We start from the raw sequence: 25,572 nt of genomic DNA on the forward strand, positions 1-25,572 counted from the left end.
ACAATGAGCATCCAACAGTAGGAGGAGACTTCTCCTACTTGGTATTATTTAAGAATTTGTAATTTTTGTAGTTTGTATTTAAGTATGAGATTATTTCTTCAAAAATAAATTTGTGGTAAATGTAACTTTTTAATAGCAGCATACAAGAAAACCCCTATTTTTTCTAAAGTAAAATACTAAGTGGATGAACAAGACTGCACTGCCTACTGAAGGTACAACACAGAAGAGTAACCATTTATTTGCTGTTGAATCTTTAGTTTAAGGAGTTTTATGTTTAAATGGAAAGTACTTTTAGCAGTAATTATAAATCCTATAATGCCATACATTTTCTGCTTTGCAATTAATTTTAGTATATAAATTGTTCACATTTCAAGGAACTTCGTGAAGTAGAACGTATATTTAAGTACCAGGAATACCATTTTTCCCCTACTACAGACTTGTGTCAATTTGAACTTATTGGTAATGAGATAATAAAATGCTCTCAAGAACTTCCAACTTGTACTATCTATTCTAGAGGGTTTTTTATGCAAATTGATTGACATGAGCAAAGAAAAAAAATCATATGGTTGGTGTACACTTAATTTTGCATCTGGGACGCTCTGTTCTAAGTTTTTGTGTCTCTAAGACAGCTAAATTTGTGATTTGAGTATTAGATTTGAGATTTCAGTGATTCGCTTGGCTGTTTGACAGCTACCATGTCTGCATGCCCCAGATTTGCATTATTTTGTGTTGCCCCAAATGCAGCAAAAGAATCACTAAAATGCACTTTTGAAAAGGAAATTGACAGTGTATCATTTTCTGAGAGGTTACATTTAAAACCCTTTTATCTCTGAACACTCGCCTCATATTTAAATGGGTTTGCTAAAGCAACCAAGACACACTTGATTAAACTGATCGTGCTTGTAATTCTCAGAAGTACATCTGAGGGGCTGACGTGTTTCATCAGCATTGGCAGAAAATCCCACTTCTGAAAGCACTGTGATAGAAGATAGGAAGAATTAGTTTGTACATATAATCTACTTTACTTTTCCAAACTAGAGGCTTTTTTAGAAAATTCAGGGCATTGGTGAATGAAGAGTGTTTTTTCTTTTTCCGTGTTTGCATTGCTAATTGTTTAAGCTCATGGCATCTCAGCATTTTGAATCCTATTGAACAACTGACCGTGCCAAGTTCAAAATCAGATTACAAGCAATTTGGGCTATATTTAGTTTTGTATATTCAGTTGACATATTAAACTATGGGTGGGGAAAAAAACCCCAAAATGTCCTTAGTCTTTAGAGAGTGTGTCTCCCCAGCACATAAAATGATCTGCACGTGCAGAGTTACCTTTTTATAGGTACAGTTTAAAATAAGATAGTTAGCAGATCAGAAATGTGGTCAGGACCTATTGCAATTAGAAGGCACATCATCAGAAACATGTTTTGGAGATGTTTGTGCTGAGCAGCACAGCAGCACTCACACACAAAGAGCCCCAGAAGCTGTAAGCTGTTTATTTATTTATTTCTGGGAGATCCTGCCATTTGCTGACAGTCATGATATAACCGTTGCTGTTCAATTTGATTTCCACTGAGAAATGTCACAATGGCCTTGTGGCAATTACTAATCCTTTTGCTTAGCTAATTTTGCACCCTGGTATAAAAAAAATATAATCCTCCCACTGAAATGCTTTGAAATATTTGCATGACTGGTGTCATCTTTTGTGTGACTGGATGTTTGTTATGAGGGTTAATAGACATGATTGAATTAATGTAAGGTTAAAGGTACTGTTTCTGCTGCCTGTAAATATTCTAGACCTGCAGTGCATTATCCAGTTGTGTTTGCTGTGATGTGCAGCATGTCAATGATGTGAATCTTTGGACAAAGTTAGTTTATAAAAATCTATTGCTGAAAAAAGGCAAATTATTTTACTGTCTTAATAGAATGAATCTCCTTTTCTGGTCATAACTGAAAACAGTTGCATATAGTTTGTTATTTAATACAGTCAATGGCAGTGGTGCTAGTTGTTGTCTCCTTTCTAAATTAGTGGGAAAAAAATCAATCAGTCTGTCATGATCCTGTAACAAACCTGATTTCAGAATTGCTTTGCAGGTTTTTACATTGGCCATTTAAAAGGAGACTATTTTCCTTTATTCGCTCTTGTGCTTTGAGCATTCGTGGTTACTAAGCTGCAACCCTTGTAGAATTAGATATTTCCCAATTAAAGATGAGTTTAACCTTGTGGAAAAACAACTTTGATATCTTCCTGCTTGGTCAAGTCCAGTTTTTCTACTGAGACACAGTATAAAATCAAGTACGTTTTCCTTAAGCTGTCCCTTTGACAGAAGAGGATTGAGGAATGAAAACTTCAGCATAGTTTAACCTTAATTTTTATCCCCTCTGCTTTGTTCCTTCTGAGTAAATACTAAGAGATATGTGAGAAATAGTGGTGGAGGAAACTGTCAGTCTGTCTTCTATGTTAAATCTGTAAATTTAAAAAGCCAGTGTGGAATTACAAGGGCTTTTGTAGGGTGTGTGGAGTAGCAGGTTTATCTTGAACCAGAGAACACACTATCATTTGCAAATCTCAAGCCATCTCTTTTGTTTTACTGCCTCTCGTTCTCAGCTTTAATGAGGCATACTGAAGATTTCTGGAATAAATGTGGGTGATTTTGTGTGTGTGTGGTTTTTGTAATCACCCAAAGTATGAAATTTTCCTTAAGGTGTACTGAAATTCTGTATTTTCCTCTGTGGTGCACTATGCATCAAAAGAATTGTTCATCTGTTTTTATTTTGTACCATCAAGTAACAGAAATGCTGTTCAGATATTTCATGTTAATTGTTTAATTTGATGCAGTCTGCGTGTTGCTCAGTGAAATGGAATTTGGAAAACTTAAAATTGGTCAGGTCTAATCTGGTGAGGTTCCAGATATTTATTTTTATCCTAATATGAGTTTTTTTACAGTACATTGCTGTGCTTTTGCTTAGTACCTGGCTTTATTCCCTTTTTATATTATTCTGTTTTAATATCTTTATGTTCATTGTTGGGAAAGAAATTCTACAAAGACCTGCATAATTGATCAGGAGATATTCCATTCTTTTATGAACAAAACATGTTATAAGCCAACAGAGAGATATTAGTAAATCATTGTTTCAGTGCTTGACCACTTATGTGAAAATTGTTGATTTGCTTTGAGACAAGATCAGCCTCAGACTACAGGCCTTAAGTGTATAAAAACACAGGATGATGAGAAATAACAATATGTTTAGTAGAATAAGGGATCGCTGAGGTTCTTCGGGGACTGGTGGGAAGCCCATTTTTATATAGTTGCTTCAGAGAGAGTCTGTAACAAAAGGCAAACAGTGTATCAGTTAAATTATCAGATTAAAAAAAAAAAAGTCAGTAAATACTGCAGATACAAGGGAGAGAAACAGGAATCAAGACCTAATAGTGTGAGAATAACTTTGGAGAGCTGGGGGATGCTATAATGGAGAAAAACAGTAATGGACATGTGCATTTGTGATGATGTAGTTTGTTGGCAAGATAAATTGTGCACTATCTGCTGTTCTTTATGAGGTAAAAACCCAAGAAGCAAACACAGTTGGAAATGCAGTATAGACAATATGTTCCTCATAAAGGAAAACTAATTAATTTGAATTTTGCTAAGGGTGTGTTCTTTATTTTGTTCTGTAGAGATGGTTTCTAAGTGTGTTGATTTCAGGGGTTTTGTTATGTTTGTGTAGATACCATACCAAAGAAATCAGGCAAGTTGGCAAATAGTTTTACACAGAATTGAAAGTAGGGCTGGCAGGTTGGGGAGGTCTCACAGAACTATACATGGCTGGGCCTGGTGAGGAGGAAAAGTAAAAAGAGAAGCATATAAAGACAAAAAAATATGAAAGTGAAGTGCTAGTAACTCATCTTTATGAAAAATCATATGATTTTGCATATGCAAATATTGCATCTGTGAACTAAATTAAAACTCTCTGCTTATATACCCTCAGTTATGTTTAACAGAAGTTTTTTTTTTTAAAAGAACTTTCCCAGGTGGTGAATTTACCCAGTTCATCTGGATTTTCAGGATCAGCTGGCTCTCATTTTTTGTTACCTTAATGCTGTCTTTTAAAGGGTTCTTTTCTTCCCTGCTTATTTTCCCCTCAATTCAGATGTATATGGAAAGAATTGTAAATGTGTCTTTTTGCCAAATTCAACACACAGTGCTTTTAAAGAGCTTTCCAATTCCTTTATTATCATACGTTATTTCTTTTCTTTATTTTTTTCCTGTTTGATTCATCTTTCTTGAAGCGAACTGAAAATGCATACTGTGTTGCAGGTGATAACTATAGGATTATATAGGTATAATCTTTACTTGGATTGAATTTGAAAAGCACCTAATAATGTGTCATGTTTTAGTGTATAATGTTCATTTCTCTCAGAACTATTTGATGTCAGTAGAAAAAAAAATTACAAATCCCTTTGGAAAACGATCCTTTTAGTTTTTACTGGTCTGGACTAAGGCACAGTTTTTGTGAAGTGAATAGTTTAAAATGCAAGAACTATGCAACGTTATAAATGAAAAATGTGTTATACAAAGCAGATTATCAATTTTCTCTGACAGTTTATTTCTACCTTCAAATTTGCATTCCTTTTAAGAAAGAAAGGCCTGATTTGAGGGGACAGAAGATTATACTGATTTCTTTTATATGATTTTCCTGTGAATAGGAGCGTACAGATAATCTGTACATACCATTATAGTAGAAATAGAGCAAGAAATGGGTAAATGTCACAAATGGGGAGATATGTGATATGCAGCAGTAGCTGTCTGGCAATCAAGAACTTCAAATAGCTTATTATTTCTAATTTTTATTTATTGAAAAACATATATTCTGTAAATTATGTAGTATGAACTTGTGTACATTTAACTGCAGATGTTTGGTTAGAGATTGGTGTTGGATTTTTCCTTTAATCCCTAAGATTATGTGGATGTGCCACATGAGGGAGCTCCATTCTGTTCTGCACCTGGAAGGCTGCACCTAAAATTGGGCTTCAAAGCTTATGCTGAGTAAGATTGAGAAAGGATCATATAAAAGAAAGGAGGAGAGTATGAAAAGAGTATATGTTGGCTAGTTAGTGAGAGGGAACTTTCTGACAGTAATACACAGGCACAAGAAAAATTATATAGGAGAAAAAAACCTGCTCATTTACAATATTATAAAGAAGAAAATTCCATGAACAGAATTCTACTTCTATACATCTGATGGAAATCCAGCAGCTCCCTGATTGTGAATAATTGCCTCAGGGAAACTGTGCCTTGATCCTTGACTTTATATTAAACCAACTTGTCCGGATCACTGAAAGATATTTTTGTAAAGAATTGGGCACTATTAGGGTGATAATCCATTAGAGATCCATTCTCTAATTGTTGTATGCTTACTTTAAAATCAGAAATTGAAGTGAGAACACACTCTGCAAATCCCTGGAGCTGCAGCTCTAGATATCAAAACCAAACCATCGTGAGACACTGCTTTAGCAAAAATGTTGTTGCTGTTCATGGAACTGCTTTTAGGCATCCACACTTCTCCACTCCTCCCAAAAAAATATTTTTTAAAAACTCTGGATTTTTGGAGGGGAAAAATGCCACCGAGAAATAAGTGGTGCCTGTGAATAAAGGAAACTTTGATTTCGGATCCTGGTTGACCTGTGATCATTCTCTATGCTTTTCTCTCTGACCAGAAGAGTTGTTTAAGAAATAGTGTCTGTTGTCTGAGGTAGAATTTTGAGGGATTACTTCACTGTCCTGACTTTTCTGTGTTTTACTCTCAATTGTTTGTGGCAAAGGTAGTTGAGTGTAAGAAGTGGTGAACTTCTAGCAAATAATTGCCCGATAACTTATTAATACCACAAATATGGAACCATTTCTGAAGAGAATAGAGGAGGGAAAGGACATGGACCATTTTACTCAAATCATTTATGATGTGTGGTTTTACATAGGCAACTGGTATTCAAAATACTGCTTAGGTGCAAAGCAGTCTCTCATTTTTAGTGTAGTCTTTCATTTTCTCCTCTGCTTGGATTTGTGTTTGTGCTAAATAAATCTCAATTTGAATAAAATTATTCTATGCTTTTGTCTCAGGTGACACAGAATAATTCCTTTTCTTCCTTGATTTGGACTCTTGAAACATTATACAATCAGAAGGTTTTCAGATTTCTCAAAACAAGAAATTGAGGATTCTGACACTGCAGCATTAAAGAAATATAGGGGGGTATTTCTCTTTTCCTTCCCCACACTTCACCAAGAAAGTCTAGATGAGGTACCCATCAGTCTCCTGATTGAAACTTGTTAAAACTGGAGGCACTTGACAGCTCAAACATCCCTCTCTTAATTAAATCCACATAAAATGAGGGAAAACTGCATGATCAAAGAGAAAGGCAATGTGGTTGCAGTTTCTATGAAAGATTTAGGGCACTGAAAACTGTAATTCCTGTTTAAATCTGATTGTGTGATACAAAGCTAATATAATATTTTTGGGAGTGGCTCCCTTACCAGGCTTTTGCAGAAATACATATCAACAACTACTTTTTTTAGTGTTGTTAGAACATGTTTGTCAATGTTTTGTGTTATTTGAAACAGTCACAATTAATTTGAATATAATATGCAAAACAAATTTTACAGCATCATTTTGTTTGTAATTGCTACATTTTTGTTGGTTTTTTTCTTGTTTTTATTCATCTAAAGAGATTTTTATCTAGTTGCTCTCCAGGGAAGCGACGCTCTAAATCCATTATTCTTGCAATGTTTTCTGTTTGATATGTGTTTAACTATCATGTATTTGTTGCTGCTTTCTAATTAATTCACAAATAGGGATTGTTTGCCACCACAGAAAATAAGTGAGATTTGTGTTTCAAAAAGCTACAATACCACTCTCTATACTGTATCTTATTATTTAAAAATCAAAATATCACAAATGAGAATTGAGTTAAACACTAGGTGATTTCTCTTGTAAAAGGTGCTGGAAAAACACCTGCAGGAAGTACAGGGGGAGTGACTCCTTTTCAGACTTCCTAGTATGGGATTCCAGCCAGAAATGTGATCCATGACTTTGAAGGATCTGAGCAAAGATCCATGAATTTTGTACAAGTATAGGGAGATGACCTGTAAAGCGTTCACAGGCTGAAATAATAAACTGGAGAATTATTGATATTCTTTTGTAATTTTATAAGATTCCTTGCCTGCCTTCTGCTGTGTCATCTCATATCCATTTTTGTAGTACTTGCACAAGTACATGTTCTTTCTGCTGCAGGTAGTGGGGATGTTGAAGTACCTGCTGCAGGTCTAAGATTGGGAGGGTGAGGTCATGAAATACATCACCAATACAGGCTGGATGGTGAAGTCATCTCTACACCTGTATCTATTTCGTTCTTTTTCTGGTATAATCTTCTTATTCCTCATTTTTAACAGCTCTCACAGCTTCCATTCAGAACAAATGAAGCTAAATTATCCACCTCTTTTTATCCTGAATGGCATTTTGATGTTCTCCTAAAAGGATGTTTTTTAACTGTCAGGAAACTCAGTTCCTCTCAGTGTGTTTTTGCAAAAGGAGTTTCAAAATTCTGGTGATTTCATCAGTGGACATAAAGCTTTGTTTTTGCCAGGATGAAAGGTTTGGTTTGCCTTCAGGGGTTCTAGAGGTTTTAGAAACTGTTTTTATCTTTCTGTCTTCTGTTAAAAATGGGGATATGGACTTTGGAGATTATTCCCCTGTTACAATTATGGGGAAAAAAATCTTAACTTGTGAGGTCATCAACTTTGTTTTTCTTTGAATAATAAAACCTCAAAGTGTTTTAGGTTAATTTAGGTTAATGCCTAGCTCTATTTATGGAGTTTTTGAAGTATTTTCATTTAAGATGGACACGATCTTGCCTTCTCTCTACCCTATGGCTTTAGAAATGTCACCTTTTGTATTCTTTTTGAGGAACCAAGTGCTCTTATTTAGTTTTAAAGTTTTTTCGTCTTTGTGCTAACACAGGAAATTCCTAATTTGGCATCTTCAGTCTTTGAGAAGACTTTTCCAGTTTAAACCTGGTCAAGAAACAGCCTTTGGAGTTTTGTTCTTTGGACTGAGTGTCATATAAAATAGGCCCTTGTTTATCAGTTTTTGCCCAGAGAGCTCCTCTGAGACTTTTAGAGCAATGAGCACTGATCTTTATGTCCTCATTAATAGAAGTATAAATAAAAAAAGCAGTGTTGAAATGATGTTGACATAAGCTTTCTCTTGTGTGTAGTGTCTTGGTAGAATCAATGGAAATTGTCTTTTCATTATTGAGGAGTTTGAATGAAGAAAAGTTAGGAATTGCTGTGATTGCTTAGAACCGGGAGTAAGTAAACATTGACAGATTTTTCAAGTGTTTACCAAGATGAAAGTTTTATTGCCATTTAGAGACAAGTCAGAAGTCTCATCTTAATTAACACAAACTTAAATGTGATTCTGCGATTTCTGGAGAAGGAGGAGGTCACAGCCAGCATTGTCCTGGATGGATATGATCTTTCAGTGCTTTATTTTCATGAACACAGACCACTGAAATCTTACCTGTGCACAGTAAATGCAGTTGTGTTAAGTAGTTCTGATAGTTAATGATAACTTCAGGTGCTAATGGAACAAAGGGAGAGGAATAGACCTTTTTGCTTTTAAGATAGCTGAGAAGCAAAAATTCTTCTATGTTTTGTTTTGTTTTGGTTGTTTTTCCTGAGCTAGTCTGTTAAATGCTGAATGATGAGGTAATTTGCTTTGTAATGAGAAAGAAATTCTCACACTGAGCTTTTTATGGGTATTTTATTAGGGAATCTTTAAGCTCTATAGAAGTACATGATTTTGTGTATGCTGATAAAGTGGGGCTCCTGGATCTTGGTTTCTTCAAGTTCTAATTTGGGCAGAGCGAAGTGTCTTGTAATGAAGATTCCTGCAAATTTTTCTTTTTTGCAAAGGCTTTCAACGGGAAGAAAAGATTAGGGATATAATTGTGATTCATAATTATCTCTGTACGCTCCAGAAGTCTTGTCTTCTGTGTAGTCACAGAGATCCATTATGTATGTAGTGTGAATGATAAAATTGTTACCATCTGTTTACATACTGATAGCAGGTGAAAATAAAGCTATCAGTGTAAATGACTTACTGTTATTAAAGCTGAATTTCTGTCTTGAGCTAATAAGTTCTGTTTGTGTTCCTCCAGTTCAATTCAAAGAATGCTCTATTATGAATGAGCTTGGAGATTAAAAACTAAGAACACTGGTACATCCTTCATTAAAGATGACACTATTGAATCAAGCTTTCGCTTCTAGCTAAATAAAAAAGATTTTTAGCCTAGTTTGGTTGTACCTCAATCCAGAATCCTGCTCTAAAATGGAATGCAAGAGTTCTGAAATGACAGGATGCAATTGGTGTGGTCAAAATGTTTGTAGTAAATTTTCACACTTACTGGTAATTGTCATTAAAAATCATTCAGTAAGTATTTGAGTTCTCATTAAAGTGTATTTCTTTAATAGTAGTTGTAGATAAGTGTACCTTATCTACTCGATCTATGTATTGTTACACTGTTTCTTTCTGTAATAAGTATTAGCATTAGTGTGTATAGTAGAATAAGAAACCTTGATACATTCAGTAAAACTGAAGTTAAATGAAAACTACATAGATCAGATATTTAAATAAATGAAGTTTAGGTAGTTTTGCTTTCCAGACTCCTAGAAAATCCCAGGCTTATTATTTTTTACCACTTTGTTATAGTGCCAATTTATAGAATGTGCTAAATACACTGATTCCTTCTCTTTAGGTTGAGTGTGTTTATAAATGAGAACATCTTACACCTCTAGTCCCAATGGGCTTTTTTTTCTTGTGCCCTTGTGTTTTGCTCTCTATTAGGAGGTAATGCGTCTGTAGCACAATGCCAGCTGCTTCTTTCTTAAATGTTTTTTTTTGTGTCAACACTAACTTTTGAGAATCAAGCACTACATGAAAAACTCTCCCAGTGGAATGCAGCTCTCTTCTGTTTTCAGCTTCCTGTAACCAGTAGCTGGAAGGACATGTCAAAAAGAACTTGTAGTCAGTCTTTGAAGGTCTTGTGCAAAGTGTTAAGAAGTTTCTGGCAGGTCTCTCTTTTGTGTTTGCTCTGCAATCTTTTATCTTCTGGAAGTATCAAAGGCATCAACTGAGTGGCCTGGTTTTTTGTCTGATGTTGCAGCTTCTGTGGTGAACATCCCTTAAATTCTTTTTTTATAGTGACTATGGCCCTGGAGAGAGGCCTCCTTAGCTGCTGGAACCCTGGTGCATTCTTTATCATCACAGTTAAATCCCTAATGCTCTTTCTGCTGTGGCACATTTATTGTTGATGCCAGGCTGTCAGTGCTGTCTTTCATTTGCTTTGTACGTGCTGTCAGTAATAGGTGTTACCTTGGGGCAAGTGAGCACTTGGTGTGTTCTGGTACTTTATCAGCTTTTATTCAAGTTATTGGTATATTGATCTGAAATCCATAGCAGATGTTATGGTAGAAGTAATGACTTATCCTCCAGCTGATTTGAGATCTTCAACCTTGATTTCTCTGATCGTATTTTATATCCATTTGCATGGAAGAAACCAGAAGAAATCATGGAAGGCTAATGATAGTGGTCCTCAGAGCTAAAAAATATGGTTAGGTGGAATAAACAAGTAATAAAACATGGGAATTAAATATTGCTGTTACACAAATTTGCGATAGTTTAGATTCCTGTCTAATGGTTTTTCATGAAATACTGTAGGCATATATGGCTCTGCTTCCCTGGAATTACTGCATTGGTTAAGTCACTACATTTCAAGGTGGTGTTTTAAGCTACTAATATTTTAATAGTAGGAAGATTATATGAAACATATAGAGTGTGACAGTAACTTTGTTAATATTACATGGTATATGACTGGAAACTATTTTCTCCACAGCTCTGACTTGTCTTCTTCAAAATTAAGCATAGTTAAAACACTATTCTCTCTGTGCTCATCCTATTCATCTTTTTTACTGACATTTTTTTGTCTTACAAGCCCTCTGTTAATAACATTTCTTATTTGCAGTTTGGTGCTTCATAGATTAAAAATAATAATGTTGAGATTACAGTGTATGTTTCTACAGTGTTACTTTAAAATATAATTTCAGTAAAAGTATTTGGGATTTTTTAGTGCTTACTATGTTATTTCACATGTGAATGTGCAACTTGAACAGAGAATTTGAGTCTGGTATCTTCATCTCCAGAACTGATTGCAAATCTGGAATAGTCAAAATATTTTTCTAATTTGACTTTGTATTATATTATGTAAGATTGTATTTAAAGGATCCACAGATGCAATTTATACATTTATATACCTTTGTGTTTCTTTTTCCTGGTGTTTTTGGTGAGTTGTTCATGGCAGCAGTCTGCTGACTCTAAGGCAATACATGTTTTTCTAAAATTTTTAGACTATGCTCAATAATTCAGTAATGTGCCATTATTACCCATTTAATGTATTCTTGCCATTAAACTTTCATTTGCTTTTGTACAGTTAAATGTCATTGAAGACTGAACTGTACCAGGTTTGTCTTAAGATGAGCAATTCAACAGTCCAAGCTTGAAATTCTAACAAGGAGGTTAAACTTATTTTCAATACACTGAAAATACAGGTATTGCTACTGTGCTTGCACTGGTGTGGCATTTTATAGGCAGATATTAGTTTCAAAATCTTGATATTTATATATTAATATCCATCACATTGTTGGTTTCTCTTTCTAAATGAACATTATAAGCAAACAGCTTTTCTCTTGTGCTACTGAGATTTAAATTGAGAGGAGAGAATTGCTGGGAGAAATTTATATTAGGTAAAGTTTTCTATTATACTTTTAAGAACCAATTTTTAAATTACTGTTTACATACTTTTCCGTTTGTTAGAGCAGGAAAATCCAGATGGAATATTAGGCCTCTTTCCAATGGAAGGTATTTTCAGCTTTCTTTCATGTTTGTGCAATGACAGCCTTTTAGGTACTCAGCAGTATCCAAATGCTACAGAAATGTTATTAATAGAATATCCACCTGAATTTCCATTCTTTATTATACAATTTGTTGACTGTTTTCTGAAGGATCACTTTTGGGTTTAGTCTAATCTCCAAAAGAATTTTTTGTTATGATTTCTCTATATATCTTTGTCCCCTACTTAGTTCCCCATTTGTTTGTTGTTTTTCAGAGACTGGGATCTCAAATACGTTGCGTAATTAGAAATGTGATGCGAGGCAGCCTCTCAAATTAGAGTCTTAAGTCTGGGGAAAGGCTGAAGCGTGAGCTCTGCTCTATTAACACTCAGAATCCACATGGAAGAGAGTCGTTACAAGGAAAAACCACAGGGAGCCAGGCTGCATGATTTTTGTAGTTCAGGGAATAACTTGCCTTTTGTTCTTGGGGTTTGATATGTACAGCACAACGCTTTCATCAGCTACAATTGGGTATCAGCAGAACTAGTTTAATCCTGTACCAGCTGTGGTTTTTCCTGCTGATTTGTGACTTGGTGGATATAAACAACCACACAGAAGAAAACAGCAGAGTGAAACGTACTTGCTTTGAGGCAAAGTAATATTTCCCTTAATAGCTTGCATTGCAACCTTCTTGTATTTGCAAAATAATTGTTCAAAAATAATTTTCTCAGTAAAGGGGGGAAAAAGCCACATTTTTCCATTTAAAAGCATTATTATTAAAACTTTTAATGATGACTGCTGAGTCAAAAGTTCATCTCAGTCTCATTTCTAGACTTCCATACTTCCTAAGGAAAAGAAAAAAGGCTTGTGTTGTTCCATGGTGCTTTTCTCACTAATAATTTTTCAAAGCTGTTTGTCAGTTTACTGGGGCTGGTGGGTGGATATTTCATTTTTGTAAGTTCTGTGAAATTACATAGTTGAGAGCACCTCAAAAAAGTGTACCTAGGACAGGAAGCCTGGGGCATGAGCTGTGTGGCTGGGCAGGAAAGAATCCACAGAGAAGACTTTTGTAATAAAAGGCAAAGAAAATTAGATGTCATACTATATAATTTTGTCATTGATGGTTATGCATGTTTAGCATATAAAATGTATGTCCGTAATGTGGGGAACATGACATCACTTGAACACAGTGAGAGATCATAGAGTCTCACAGCCAACTAACTAATTTTTACTATGTCATTTCACAGAATGTATTTTATAAAATTAATCCTTACTTCAAAGAGAAATGTCCAAGATATTTATACATTTTATAAAGTTGTATATTCTGTTAGTGTCAAATCTTCATCACTGGAAAGGGGTCATCTAATGGAAGTGTTAGTATGAACTTGCAGGCATGTTAATACATAATAGTGTCATATTTGAAAGCAGAGCAGCATTTGCATGTTTTCCAGTTTTAACCTTTGTATTGATTTTTCTTTACCTTGTTTACTTTTACTGTTAGATTACACTGAATTTGAATAATTTTCCTTAACAAAACCTTACAGCTTTGCTGAGAGTGCTCGAGAGCAATATGAAAAATTGTCCAATATGCACAACAATATGACTAAATTGTATGAAAATTTGGGAGAATACTTTACCTTTGATCCCAAAGCAATAAGCATAGAAGAATTCTTTGGTGATCTGAGCAACTTCAGAACTCTATTTTTGGTGAGTATTGTCTTCAAAATATTATATATTTTCTAGTATCTTTTTTTCCCAGTTTTAACTCTTTCCTTATTTGTCTTTTTTTTCAATTATAGTTAACTTTATGTTTTGTCCTGTGGCAGGAAATTGGGTGAATGTTTCCAGAATTATATAGATTTTGATCACAGATAGCTCTTGTCCTCCAGTTTGTAACCTGACAATTGAACTGTGAATAAGGTTGAGACATATGGATAGTTAGAAAATATTTTTCCTCTCTTAACTAAAATTGTCTGTTGGCTGACACACAATAAACAGACAGGATCTGAAAAACATGTTAAATCCAGACTTGAATGGAAGTTCCTATACTGATATTGTGTTAGAATCTGGCTCATGCCTTGGTAATACTGAAATCTTGGAGATGAGCTCTGTATTGCTGACACAAGTTGACTTAGGTGCTTGTACCACCATTTCCAGTCATCCAGGGTGATCAGGATGATCATGATGTCCTTTTTATGAAGAAATTCAAGAATTTCATTTTAAACAGTGAAGTTTTTAATGGGTTTAATGTCATCTTTCCTAGTGGCTTTCCAGAAACCATAATTAACTGCACCATAGGAAGTGTACAGGGAAAACAGATGCCTGGAATGTCACATTGTGTCTCCAGAGAATACAAACATGACTTGGAAATACCACTGTTTGCCATACAGCTGGGGCTCACTGCTCTGCCTGTTGCCAGGAGCTGCCTGAATTTATCATGCAATCATAAGAGTTTGTGTGGTGGAGGAATAACTCCTTTTAAACATAATTAGCAGAAGAGGCTGTTGTGAAAGGTTTGGTGCAATTAAACCACCCTCTATAGTTGAATCCTTCTGCTAGCTTTGATTTGAAGCAAGTACCTTTTGTATCTTTTCAGCTTTTTAAAAAATGTAATCCAACTCCTGTATTTCAGTTTCATACTGAATCAATTTTAATGGTCTTTCTTGCTTTTTAAAATTTGGATGCATGTTCTAGCAGAGAACAAATGAAGTGTAAGATCTCTTTCTGGTAGGCAAATGTTTTTCTAGATAGAAGAGACATACTCCAAATAGTCTTTCTAAGTTTCCTAAGAAGTAGGACTAATTTCTTACATTGCTTTATAATTTTAGGAAGTGGACAAAATAATTTCCTAGGATACTATTCTAATGCTACCTGTTGGTCTAAATAGTTAATTATATCCATCTGATGCTACAGTCTTTAACATTTTATCAGTCCTTTCATCTTCTAAGCCTATTTTTAACAAAGTTTGTCACTAAGGAAATGAACTTGGACCATATGTATGATGCATACTAATTTAAATAAGAATGCTCCAATATAAAATAGTGAAATCCAAGGCCTATGTAGCTTGAGGAGACACTTTCTTTTCCACAGCATCACTTCTGCTTCAGTCAATTCACTTGTTCAGATACATCCAGTAGTAGTAGTAATTGTAATTAGGTCTTTTGAGAATTTCTTGACTTATTTTATCCACTAGAGCAGAACTTTGTAGACTTTAGTGGCATAAAGATTGTTGTTTAGGGATTTAATGTTTTCCAGACGCTTGAGTAAGGCCTAGGGCAAACATTAGAAGTTCACAGTGCAGCAATTTATTTTTTTTTTCCTATAAGGAAAAAAATTACTAAAAAGAACTAAGATTTTCTGCAATATTTTGATGTCTGCAAGAAGCTTCCCTTAAAGAAAGGAAAAATATACTGAAACTGCTTTAATCTCTAGGATTTTCTGTAAGAAAGTAATAACTACTGATAAGAATTCAGGAGCAATCAGATAAGACTGAGGATATACTGCATCTCCACACGTTCCCTAGAGCATGCATGTTTATTAAATTTGTCCAGTTCAGACTGGTGTAATGCCTGCATTCTTTCTCTAAGTGGTCCCATTAACTTCTTTTAGTATTTGGGTAAATGATTGAAGTATGATGTCAAATATTTTTGAAATCTTGATGACTGGTTTCTTCCTGTTTATCATTCTCCTATATTCTTGCTAGTGCCTGACTGTTGATAAAAGCTTGTTTCTTCTGCCACTAGCCATTTTAATTTAGAAGTTGAGAAGGTCTTCAGATTGCTGCTTCTGATTTTGTTGATCACATTTCTGTTGTGGACCTTTATGACAACAAGGGAAATCATAGAAACATAAGGTAATTTGTCTAAGGGAGATGTGAATATCTCCATGAGTGCAGATTCTGTGACTGGGAGACTGCACTGCAGGCTTTGCTAAAGCCAAAGGAAGCAGTATCCATTGCTTTTCCCTCATCCACGGAGCCAGGCATCTCATTAGAGAAGCCCATCAGGTTGGTCAGGCACAATTTACTGTTAATATGTCCGATGTTGCTGTTTCCAGTCACCTTCTTGTACTTTATGTACCTGGAAAGGGCTTCCAGAAGGAATTGCTCTGATCTTCCTGAGCACAGAAGTCATGGCTGACCAGTGTGTAGTGCAACAAGGTTCTCTCACTTTCTTTAAAGATGACCTTATTTGCCTTTTCCAAGCATTGAATATGTTTGAGTCCCACAACTTTGATGAAATAGAGGCCTTGCAATGACATCAGGCAGCTGCCTGACCTGTCTGTGAGACGGTGATGGCAAAAGGTTGTGATGGAGGTGGCAAAAGTGTTTCAGCCCCTCTTTGATGTGGGGATTCCATCCTCCATTCAGCTGCAGGCTGATGGTTTTCTTCCCCCTCCTTTGTCTGTCCTCGTAGCTATAAAAGCCTTTCCTATTGCTGTTCTCATTGACAGTTTATCTCCATCTGAACTTTGGCTTAATTGCTTCCCTCCCTGGGCAGTATTCCTCCTGGATAGTTTAGCTGGCCTTCCACTTCTCCATGTTTCTGGCTTGTGTCAGAACTCCGTCAGGAACGCCTTGTTCAGCCAGGATGGCCCTTGTCCCACCTGTTCAGCTTCCCACATGGCAGGACAGGTGTTGCTTGTGCTTTAAGAATGTTTTCCTTGAAGGTTAGTTGGGAATAATGAACACTTTGCATATACATTGCATTTTAATTGAAACTGCAGTGTTTATAGTTGAAGATAATTGGCCTTTGTGAGCACTTAAATTCAACATAGCCCTTCAGAAAAGCTTCACTTGGCTTCTGTTACATTTGTACAACAGCTGTTTCCCTTTGCTTAACCTATGATTCTGCTGTGGAAAAACAAGAATACTGATTAAATAGGTTGATTGGAATGTCAATTTTTCTTTGTTTCATTTACAACTAAGAAATATGTTATAAAGTGATGCAACTTAATTAGGTTATTTAACAAAGGTGGAATATATTTATGAATGTTTCTAAAGATGAATCTAAATTACAAATATATTTTGAATGGCAAATCCCCAGGCCACAGAGAAAATTCTCTCTATGTTTTTATATGTACAGATACACATAAAAGTAAATATGGAGCTTCATGTATGTTGGTCTTATAAAACTCACATCAAACTAGTTTAATGGTAAGAAAATACCTGGTCTTTTAAAAATTCATTTTAAAAACTTTTGAAAATTGTTGAAGGAAGTGCCTTATTTAATGGAAAATAATGCTTATTTTATTACTTGAAATGAAAAAGTAGATGCATGCATCATCTTTTCTAATTGCTTGCCTTCTGCAAGTTGGACAAAAACAGTATTTAGTAAATGCACCTCCTCATGGTCTAAGCATTCAGCAGTTGTTGGGCCGAATGAAAAGATGTAGAGTTTATGAGAAAAACATTTTCTGGAAGTCACTGTCGTTTTTCATCCTTCATTCTTCTGATCAAAACATAACAGCAAAACAGTGATATTCCTTTGGGTCCTGTAGTTTCTCTTCAAGTTATTTTCCAATAAAATTTTCCACACAAATAATTTGTTATTCTATTATCCCTAAGCAACGTGAGGAAAAGCAATTCTAAGTAGGCAGTGTAGGCTGTTACAGTAACTGACCTTTCTCACTTTCTTCACGAGACTTATTGATTAGGGTTGGAACACTTTCTGTGCTTTCCCAGCAATAGACAATTACCCCTAAACATTGATTCTTTTGTGGGCATTTTTTTGTTGTCCTTTTTGTTCTGAAAACTGTACAAAGTCTCGAAACAAGTGCCAAAATTAAGTGCAGTCTTTTTCACTTAGTTTGTATCAGCACCTGTCTACCTTTGTGTGAGAGAGAATAAGTATTTTTTGGGCTGTTCTGATATGTCAGGAGCAGGAAGAAAATTTTATATAGGGAGTTGACAGTCTCACCATGGAAACTGCCCTTTGTATAATTGCAAATTGCCAAAAAAACTTAGAGCCCCCCCAACCAATCCACTGACCAGACACTCCTTGTGAGCCCTTTCAGTTCACTGAGCTGCAATACAGGGAATTGGCCTAGAGATGCAGAGAGAAGAAACAGAGTTAATTTATTTATTATTCTATATCTGCTCCCATTTTATCCCCAGGCTTCTCTAACCATTTTTGCAGGAAATGTAATTAGAACCAGGGGCACAGTAAGACAAGGAAATAAAGTGTGCATCATGTTCTCCCTCTTGCAGTCAGACATTGTGTCCCTCGTGGCTGTGCTGATCTTTGCTCAATTCCATTTTTTTAATTTGTCTTAAGATTAGGTAGAATATTTAGAATTTTGAAGTGAGCTTTTAAACAGATTTTTCCTGATGCTTGTGTCACCTCTCTCACATTTGCTTCTCTGATTTTGAGCTGAAGTCTGTCTTTATAACCTCACCATATCCAAGGAGGTTATCACAGGTAGTAAGTAAAGCACTTCAGCAGGACTCTCCTTTGCCAATGGAACACGAGTCAAATTCAAGCCTGAAGGAGGACAAGAAAAAAGGTGCAGTTAAAATAGTAAATCCACTGGATAATATCATCTCTTTTATATTTAGGACTATTCTGAAGAAGAAATATTTTTTTTTTTAGATTTTATTGATTTAGTCCTTTATTCCATTGAAAGTAAACACAAATTTCGATTGTCCTTGAGGAAAATTGCAACCTGATACATTTTGGCTTGATATTGTTTCAGGCTCTTATCAAATAATGATTAATCAGTTGCCTGAAGCAAAATGCCAGTTTGTTCTATTCTGCTTGGGTTCCTTACTTTAACTTGCTGTCTCACAGTTTATATCAAATGACCTGTAATATTTTTAAGCTGTCGCTTTCTGAATGTTTGCTTCTGTTGGTGGTAGAGTATTGAAAAACATCCACCAAAGCTGTCATGTCTACATTTGCAGTGGATGTAAACATCCTTTTAATCAGATTGTGTGCTTCATGGAAGTTGTATGAAATATGTACTTTAGCAATAGATAGGAAAAGTTCTTTATTGTTATACAGCTTTTTAAATATTTCAAATTTTGTTTGCTCTGTGGACTTCCCTTTATTGCAGATAGTCTTAAAGGTGAATTTTGAGTCTAAAAATTCAAGTTGTTTTGGAAGCAGTAAAAGGCATTTTTGTTCAGTGAAGTGATATTTTTTTATATCTGGTAGACAGCTTTATCAGTGGTGGCTGCTTCCCTCACATTTGTGTAACTACAGAATTAAATCTTTAAATTACATTACGAATGTACCAGGAGCAAAAGTGTTGTATTCTAGTGTAAGTAAATATTTAAGCAGATGTGAGTAACTTATCAGGTGGCAGTATGAGAGATGGGTTTTTGGTAAAAGACCAGTGAAATAAAGTGCCCTTTTGTATCAACACTGACTGTTGATTGATGGGCAGTGTGTGGCCAGGATATTTTACAGCAACCCTGCAATACAAGAACCAGAAAGTGGAAATCTCCCCAAAATGATAAGATATATTAAATGATCAGTAAACTGAACAATTTTTTATTGGTGACCACTACTCTGGTCTTTCAAGATTTTGTAAGATTGATGCCCTGTACCAGCCAGGAAACAAAACATCTGTTACGTTGCCTTCATAAGAAACAACTTTCACCACAGTGGATTCAGCGTCTTGAGTATAAATGTACCTGTAAGACCTTTTCTTCTTTCTAATATTTGTTTGCTTGTAACTTGCTTCAGAGTAAGTTTCAAGCTGCATGACTCAGAAATGTGTTTTGTTTTTTTCCTGTGGCTTTTTTGAAATGTCCCTTGAATACAGCAGGTCATTGACTACAGCATTATAAATCAATGAATATACAACACATAAATAAATACATAATAAACATCTGATTTACTATGAAATACGATGCATAGTCAGGCTAAATTCCCAGCTTTCAAACTCGTAAACTGAGTTTGTAATTCAGGAGTGGTTTAAAAAAAAGGCACTATTTATTCATTGTTCTCCTTGGTTATTTGTCTGGGAATACAGTTTGTCCCTTCTGCCTAAAAAGTAACAGTTCTTTAATGCAGTCTGAGAGATAGCAGTTTCCAGCGAGCAGGAAGCTATGAAAAAATAAAGAATAATGAGCAAGAAGTATTTTCTTCAGTGGAATTTCCCAAGAGGTAATATCAAAAGTGAAACATTGTCCTTATTAACAGGCAGTATATAGCAAGCCCTTCCTCCCATCTGTCCCAAAAAATGAAACACAAACCTTTTTGTAAGCTCTCTAAATTATCATCTGAGTGTATACATCCAGCTAGTGCTGAGAAGAATTATTTTTAATCATTATACTGGAAAAAAACCCCAGGAATTAGGTGTAGGCTATGAAAGTTTACAAGGAGTGGAATAGGAAGTAAAAGAATTCACATAGGAGCAGTAACTCAACTTTGTTTACAAAGGAGTAGTGCTGCTACATAAGCACTTACTCTGTTCATGATGTAAAACACAAGGATGACATTTCTCTTGGAAGCTCTCTTAAAAGATGTAAAAATAAACAATAATAGAAGAAATTAAACTGAATCAAAGTACACAACGTTGGCAAGCACTTTAGGATTGGCAAGTGTAGAAATAACAGGCAGCATAGATGGGCTTGGGATTTTGTTCTCACCTGTTTCTTTTGTTTCTTAGGGGATGGGGTAAAACCACTAGATATCATATTTCAAGATACCATTGATTAAGTAATATTTTCAAAAGTAATATGGGAAAACATAGTCTAGAGAAAATCATGAAGTTAAATTTCCTAATCTTGAAAAGGATAAGGATTAAAAACCTTTCTTCAGAATTTTTTGTTTGATATTCAGTGCTGATAGCAGTAAATCCAACTGAGTAATGTCATTATTTCCAGGCATTATCTTGGAAGTCCATAATATTTAAATGAGGATTTTGAATCCTCATTTCACTCTGAAAACATGGCATAGTTTGGGATTTTGACTGTAGTAATACTTAAGCTGTCGAAAAGCTCTTGTAAACCAGTGACTTTTTTACTTGCTCTGACTCCCTTTGGCATGGCTCTGAGTCTAGAAGAGACCCTTCCATAGAAGACATTCACAGGCTACAGATGCCAACATCAGCACCTCACACATTTCTGAAAAGCTGTCATGTGTTAGAAGGAATCTGACTTCTCTCTAAAATCTCCACGGTTTCATTTCACATATATAGTCTTAACCTCATCATTCTGTTTGTTCATATATCTTATTGAGATAATTTGATAATTGGAATCCATGTTTGTCTTAATTGTGATTTCAGATTGATCACTGCATTATTGCAGCTTCAATTAGCTTGCTGATGTTGTAGTAAATTATAGCTCATTCACTTCCTTAAGTTCATATTTGCTTGCTTATCACGTTCAGGGAAATCCAAAGCAAGCTAATAGAATTGGATAATCCTGTCAAAGCACAATGTGAAGCACAAAGTGGAAGGTATAAGAAACCTCAAGAAAAAAACTGCAGCTGTATCCCTTCAGTACTGGGTTTTCTCACATTTGTTATTTCTTTGGAATGTAATGCCACACAACCTTTACAATGCTTCCTTCCAAATATCCACCAGCCTTGACTTTAAGGAAGCCTGCAATATCTTTCTAACACAGGCAGTTTTATTTTGTTATTTAAATACTTTGTCTTTATACACTTCATTGTGTGTAATTCTCATAGCCTCTATTAAAATCTGTTGAGAATTTTTAGCCAGAAATTTTGAAACCTTACAACACATCATTTTCAAGGTCCTGCTATTTAAAAGAATAATTGACTTTTTCTGCTGTGTTTAGGCTTTTGTGTGAATGGTTCTTACAGATTTACCTTAGAGTGAATTTTTGTTACCAGTATAAAGGACTCACATGATGATGCAAGGCTTCATGCGCCAAAATATTGATTTTTCTCCTCCTTGATCCAGAAAGATTGCTTTGGATCATAATGATAATTCAACTGCTCTGGGCCTTGGTTTCTCTTTTCAGATTGTACCCAAACAACCAACATTTATTTTGCTGGGGTTTTTAAGTTTGTGTTTTGGTTTTTTTTTTTCTTTTTAATAAAGAACAGTGATACAGTTTTGTTAGTGTATATTTTTCAGCTCTGTGCCTCTTTCAGGAATAACCTGAATTAGGTATTTGTGTTTATTCTGCTATCCAAATATTGATTGAAAGGAGCTGGTAAAACAGTCCCAAATCTGTCCACTTGAGGGCTATTTAGCAATCATTCAAACACATACAGTTGAGTAATTAAGTCGTACAGTACAGATTTTCCTTGGTAGCCTTAAACTTGGATCAGTAAACACTGCAAATCTCTTCTACCTTACATCACTAGACAGTTTGAAGTGTTTTGCAACCCAGCTGATGAGCCAGCAGCAAACCCCTTCTCCCTACCTGAGCAGACAGCAGAGCTACACTTGCCAAGCCCTAAATCTGTGCTGGCATGTCAAAGACATTCCCTGTCACATGTGATGGCCCTGATGCACAAAGCACAGGGCAGTGTCCCAGGCGTAATCTTTTCTACTTACCGGTTCATGGCCACCCATCAGGAAATTCAATTTGTCTGCTCTCGTTTAATACCAGCTCATTACATCTCTTTTCCATTATTTTCATAAGGATAGCAATGTATTTAAATGTATTATCCTCCAAGGAATACCAAAAGATCTTTCTTTTACATGTAAACTGATTGCACAGTCTGCTGTCTTTTGACTCTCTTTATGTCTGTAGATTAACTTCCAGTTAATCTGAGTTTGTTGTTTTTAACGACTTACAACTGAAAAAAAGATTATTTTCCTGGAACTTCAGTTGACATATTTTGCAGTTGCAAGGCAAATTTAGGGAAGGCCTGAGGGATCACAGGCAGCCTTCATTATTGGTGCATGACCGCTTTGTAGCCAACTGCATCTTTAATATCCGGGGAGATTTGTGCACTACAGTTTGTTTTCTTTCTTCTTGTTTTTAATAATTTACCTTTGAGAGTCTATTTACAACCATGTCGATGTGTGAATATGTTTGTCTGTCAAAACTTAAGATATGTACAGAATGCAAGAGATGCATTAATTTTTTATTTGCTTCTTAAGGAAGCCAAGCTGTAAACTGGCAGTCCTGAGTGCAAGAGCTGTACTTCAGTGAATCCTAATAAACACAAGGGGGAACATCAGACTATGTGCCTCTTCAACTAACTCATTTAAAAAGAGATAATATTCCTTGCTGAATCTATTTCTCTGCTAGGAGAGACAGTAATTTGGTTTTGTTTTTATTATAACAACAAAACCCCACAATCAAACTTTCTATAACTTTTAATTTGCTATTGAATTAGCAAAACTGCATGGCCTTCTGCACCAACCAAAAAAATGGAGGGTTGTGAACAGCGCATCAAAAAAAGGGGTTGTATGCATTTAAGTGTTTCTATCTGTGGAGATTCACTTGAAAATTATTTTTTGCATACACTTACATGTTATGAAAAGACAGTATCTGGATGAATGCTTTTCAAATGTTTTCCAAAGCTGTTGGGAAGGCTTTTATTCTTACCCGTGGATAGCTTCTTGCTCTGTGACATTTGTCTGATTTGTAACTGTTAGATTGGTTTAGTTTTATCCTTTAATTAGGGAATAAATCTAGTTGTGTAATAAAGACCTATGAACAGTAGTAAGTACTTTGTCACTGTTGAGCTACATTGCAGGAACAAAATTGCTAATTTCCCCCCACCCTTTAAAAGCAATGTGGGTTACAGAGCTATTTTTTTCAGTATTCAAACTGATCTCTATCTTTTGAGGTCATTTAGCCTACAAACCTACACAAAAAGGATATCACTGGCATTTGATACTGAAAAAAATAATTAGGTAATCTGAAATACCACTGTTCTGTATTAAAAGGAATCCACTGAAACTCAGGAGTTTGGAAGAGAAAAGATATAGAGTAGCAAAAATCCATGCCAAAAGAAAAAGAGATGAAAGCATGAGATGATGTCCAGATCTCTTTTAACTTTACTTAATGCTTAACTTCAGATTGGTGGGGCCCAAATAACACTGTTTTAAGGCAAAGGCAGAATCATGTCCCATTTGTATTAAATATTACTTGACTTAGCCGCAGTCTGGAGGTCTAAAGAAAGAGGAAATACTTAACAATAAAGTATTCAAAGACACATGAGAAAGAAAAATAACCCTTTACAGTGAAACTGTAGAAAATGAAAATTAGAGGATTGGTGGTATAATCCAGGCAGAGCAAATGCTGCAGAAACCACTGTACACCTGAGTCAAAATTCTCTTTGCATTTATTTACAGTCATCTCCAATCAACTCTGAGAAGCTATGATAAAATCTGTTAGCAATATTAATTCAGATATAAAGTATATTCATAAATATAGATGAATATAGATTTTATTTTGCTTTCAGCACATAACTTGAAAACCAGTGGGAGTATGTTTTTTACCAATTATTTTTTCCAGCTTTCAATACATAAGTAAATGATATAAGAAATAAGAAATGGTCAAGAGTCCAACTGTGCCTGGTGGAGAGTAATAGCAAATAAGTACATTCCAGGTGGTAGATGGGTGTAAATGGATAAACACTCTCACACAGAGTTATCACTATATTGTTATCTTACTATTCTTCAAGAAGATTGGACCTTTATTTTGAATGACTTTTTTTTTTTAATTATCCTTGATATCCAGTGTATTTTATGAACTGCAGACTGCATTTTGACAGAACTTGTACAGCCTGACTCAGAGTGAATTTCCAGATACAATGAATTTAGAGCTTGTTGAGTTTAGCCTGCTGTAGTGTTCCTGTTAAAAAATGTGACAGAATCTATGATCTAATCATATTATGTCAATGGCTAGTGGGCTACTAGTGCAGCCATGACATTTCATATTTGCTTTCTTTCATAAGATTGTGGGCATTTACTTCCATTACAGTCTGTGAAGTTGCAGTAAAATGAAATCTCTGTCAAGTGTGATTGAATGTGCAGAGACAGAATGTCCAAAATCAAAAGGGATAAAACATTGATTTTGTCCTTTAATTCTCTTTTCTCTTTTCTGAAAGAAAAGGAGTTTCTTGGTGCAGTTGGTTCTCTGATGGTGCAGTGAATGCAGTTCTTGGTCTAATTTTCAAGTTGGGCCACAAGTACCATCATTGCAAACTGTGGTATCAGTGTCAGCAGTGAAAGAAGGAGTGAAATGTAGGATTTTACCTTAGTAAACTCTTGAAATGGCAAAGGCACACTAAAACATGGTGCCTGCCCCAAACTTAGGGAAACTTTATTTGTGGAATAACAAGTTATATATTGTCTTGGATATTTACAAAAACATCCACAAGGAAATCATCTTCATTGTTTGTGTTTGGGATCATGTATGTTTTTTTCTGGTTTTTAGAGCATGATCACATTGCCTAGGGAATAAAGCAAACATTGACCTCCTTTGGAAAAGGAGGATGTTTTCCAGATCAGATGCAGGCAAGATCATGGGAAGTAGTTGGTTGCCTTTTTTTGTTTGTTTGTTTGTTTGTTTGTTTTAATCTACATTTTTTAAATCAACATTATACATTTGTAGTTCTTAATTTTCTAGTTTGTATAACCTGTTGACTCAGAGACTTTAGGGTTGTAATATATAAATACAACTGTTTTCCATTTCTTTGAGTGTGTTTTACGTATTTAAGTGATCCAGACTGGGTATTTAAACAAAAATTTTTGA

General features: G+C 35.2%; 1 protein-coding gene across 6 annotated transcripts in view; it reads left to right on the forward strand.

The window, feature by feature from the left end:
- Nucleotides 1-25,572, forward strand: part of DIAPH2 (diaphanous related formin 2) — a 192,492-nt gene that overhangs the window by 99,506 nt on the left and 67,414 nt on the right. For all 6 annotated transcript variants that reach the window (XM_050310768.1, XM_050310767.1, XM_050310769.1 and 3 more), the window contains one exon: nucleotides 13,475-13,640. In XM_050310768.1, coding sequence (XP_050166725.1) covers nucleotides 13,475-13,640 — 166 coding nt within the window. The remainder of the gene's footprint in view (nucleotides 1-13,474; nucleotides 13,641-25,572) is intronic.

Source organism: Myiozetetes cayanensis, unplaced genomic scaffold (assembly GCF_022539395.1).
Source record: "Myiozetetes cayanensis isolate MyiCay16 unplaced genomic scaffold, myiCay2020 scf15, whole genome shotgun sequence".
Classification (NCBI taxonomy): Eukaryota; Metazoa; Chordata; class Aves; order Passeriformes; family Tyrannidae; genus Myiozetetes; species Myiozetetes cayanensis.